The sequence below is a fragment of the Akebia trifoliata genome, chromosome 13 (genome assembly GCF_017979445.1).
Source record: "Akebia trifoliata isolate Shusen 1 chromosome 13, ASM1797944v1, whole genome shotgun sequence".
Taxonomy (NCBI): Eukaryota; Viridiplantae; Streptophyta; class Magnoliopsida; order Ranunculales; family Lardizabalaceae; genus Akebia; species Akebia trifoliata.
This window is the reverse complement of record NC_141387.1, coordinates 28,148,630-28,151,140: the sequence shown is the minus strand read 5'-3', so window position 1 is coordinate 28,151,140 and position 2,511 is coordinate 28,148,630. Positions and strand designations below refer to the sequence as shown.

The 2,511-nt window shown below is 36.3% G+C and overlaps 1 protein-coding gene across 1 annotated transcript; it reads left to right on the top strand.

The window, feature by feature from the left end:
• Nucleotides 1-1,146: 1,146 nt before the first annotated feature.
• LOC147388194 (uncharacterized) lies at nucleotides 1,147-2,302 on the top strand. The gene has a single exon (XM_086421724.1). It carries the CDS (start codon nucleotides 1,462-1,464, stop codon nucleotides 2,272-2,274), a length of 813 nt encoding a protein of 270 aa, XP_086277850.1. The 5' UTR covers nucleotides 1,147-1,461; the 3' UTR covers nucleotides 2,275-2,302.
• Nucleotides 2,303-2,511: the final 209 nt, after the last annotated feature.

Sequence of the window (2,511 nt, the reverse complement as noted above, 5' to 3'; positions counted from 1 at the left end):
AGGAAAGAGAGGCTAACAACTCTTTCAAACCTTTCCAAAATCCTATATCTGAAGTCCCAAGTCCCTACCTAACACCCAAACCCAATTTTTTGTTCAAAAAATACTTAGAAATCCTCAAAAACACATAGAAACCTTCAAAACACCCAGAACATCAAAAAAATATTAAGATCTAGGAGGAAAATACCTCATATCAGAGATTAGAAGCGGATCTAGTGGCGAAGACAAAAGCAGGAAGACTCATACGAGGAACGCAATCCGCTAGTTCTGAGGAAATCGACAGTTATAATCACCACGGTAAATTAGGTACTTTTATTTTATTTTTTTAGGTCCTTTTTAGCACTGTAATTTTTGGGAAAAGTAGAGACTGGCGTTTGTCGGCCGGGATTGGTGCCTACTATCCAATCTCGTAACGTGATCCCCGGACCCAAACCTTTTATTCATAGATCAATATTGTCTATCTATTTAGAGTCATGATTCAATTCCTAGACTGTAAAAGTAGGTGGCGACTCCCAAACACCAAAAAAGTGAATTTGCACACTCGGATCGAGGGTGTTTTAAACGGCGACGCCGAGGATAATTTTGAGGATCAAACTTGAAAAATCCCAAATATTGGTTCATTGCCAGATCAACCTAGTTTTTTTTTTTTTTTTTTTTGGCTTGATTGTGGATCAGTTGTTTGATTTTTGAATATTTGATATATATATATATATATTTTTTTTTCTTGTTCTATAGTCCAATTGAGGGTCACTTGTGATGATTCTAAATAATTCAAGATTTGAAAGGATAATGAAATAATGATGGAATGATGGTGGTTGGGATGAGGAGCCATTAATGCTTTTTTTTTTTTTTTTAAATAAAAAATAAAATTTTTAATCGGTGTTGTTATACATGGTGCGTTGATAATAAAAAAAAAATTCTTTCACTTTGTGTGTGTAGAGAAAGGGTTTTCAAAGAAAAAAAAAGAAAAAAAAAATCAACACTTGTGTGCGTGGTGTGCCGCTAGTAAAAAAAGAGTTTTCTTTTTTTATCGTCTTCTCACATGGCAAAGAAGGGGGCAGCAAGCAGCAAAGGGAGAGAGACGTCTCTCTCTCTCTAATAGTCAGAGCCTCGTAGGCATCTATCCTCCTTTTTCTTTGAACCCATAGCATTATTTCTCAAAATCTTTCAAAACTTGAGAGAGAATCTGTTCAATTAAGCTTCATTGTGAAAGTTGGCATCATCATGGCCTTTGATTTTCATCTCTAATCCATATGGCTTTGTCAGGGGCCTCAAAGAATCCAAATACCCATATTATATCTACCTTTGAGAAGCTGTTTCTAAAGAACATATGTTTCATTTTAATTTCTTTCTTTGTTTGATCTATTTCTTGTAAATTCAAAACAAACATCATATTGTTAGCCTCAAATTAGAGAGAAAGAGACAGAAAAAAATAACAGAGAATTTTGGGTTCTTGGAATCAGGATGATTGATTTCCCATCCTGTTTTGGTGAAAGTGGAGCTCTTGTCGTCGATTCTTCATCCAATACTAGTAAAACTACTCAGAATTTGGTTACATGTTTTTATCAAAGTAGATTACATGGTCGTCCTTGCCTGATTACTGTCACATGGAACAAGAATTTGATTGGTCAAGGCCTTAGTGTTGGAATCGACGATTCTACCAATCAATGCCTATGTAAAGTCAATTTAAAACCTGGGCTGTTCTCCAAGAGCAAAGGGTATAAGAGTTATGAGGTAGATTCGAGTAAAGTCGATATGTATTGGGATCTCTCCTCGGCTAAATTCGGGTCCGGGCCTGAGCCATTAGAGGGATTCCACTTTGCTGTCATCTTCAATAGAGAGATGGTTCTCTTACTTGGTGATTTGATAAAGGAAGCATACAAGAAAACCAATGCCATACCCATTCCTTCCAACTCTCTTTTTTTTGCGAAAAGAGAACACATTTTTGGGAAGACAGTGTGCAGAACCAAGGCTCAGTTTTGTAACAATGGGCAGATCCATGACATCAAAATTGAGTGTGATACAATTGGACTCAGTGACCCATGCCACGTGATTCGTATTGATAGTAAGGAAGTGATGCAAGTTAAGCGGAATAAGTGGAAGTTTCGTGGCAATCAGACAATCTTGGATGATGGGATCCGTGTAGAGGTGTTATGGGATGTCTATAATTGCTTGTTCGGTACAACTCAGGGAGAAGCCTTTTTCATGTTCCGGACTTGCCTCTTGGCTGAGAAGTTGTGGGCTTGCTCTCTGGTATCCAAAGATTCCCAATTATGAGATCTTGAATTTTCACTGATTTTGTATGCTTGGAAGATCTAATAGAGGTGGCTAATGTATAGTTTTAGTAAGTGGAGATTTTTGTTCATGATGTGTGAAAATAGCATTTGAAAATGTGATTTGTAAGTGGGGGTCCAATTTGTTTCCTTTTCGATTAACTTGAACAGTTTGAATATATTAGAAACAATCTCATTCTTTAAGTAAAAAATAATATAAAAAATTCTCTTGGTTTAAAAA

Bases quoted from the DNA above. Each gene is read 5' to 3' on its own strand.
- LOC147388194 (XM_086421724.1), top strand. From the start codon at position 1,462: ATGATTGATTTCCCATCCTGTTTTGGTGAAAGTGGAGCTCTTGTCGTC.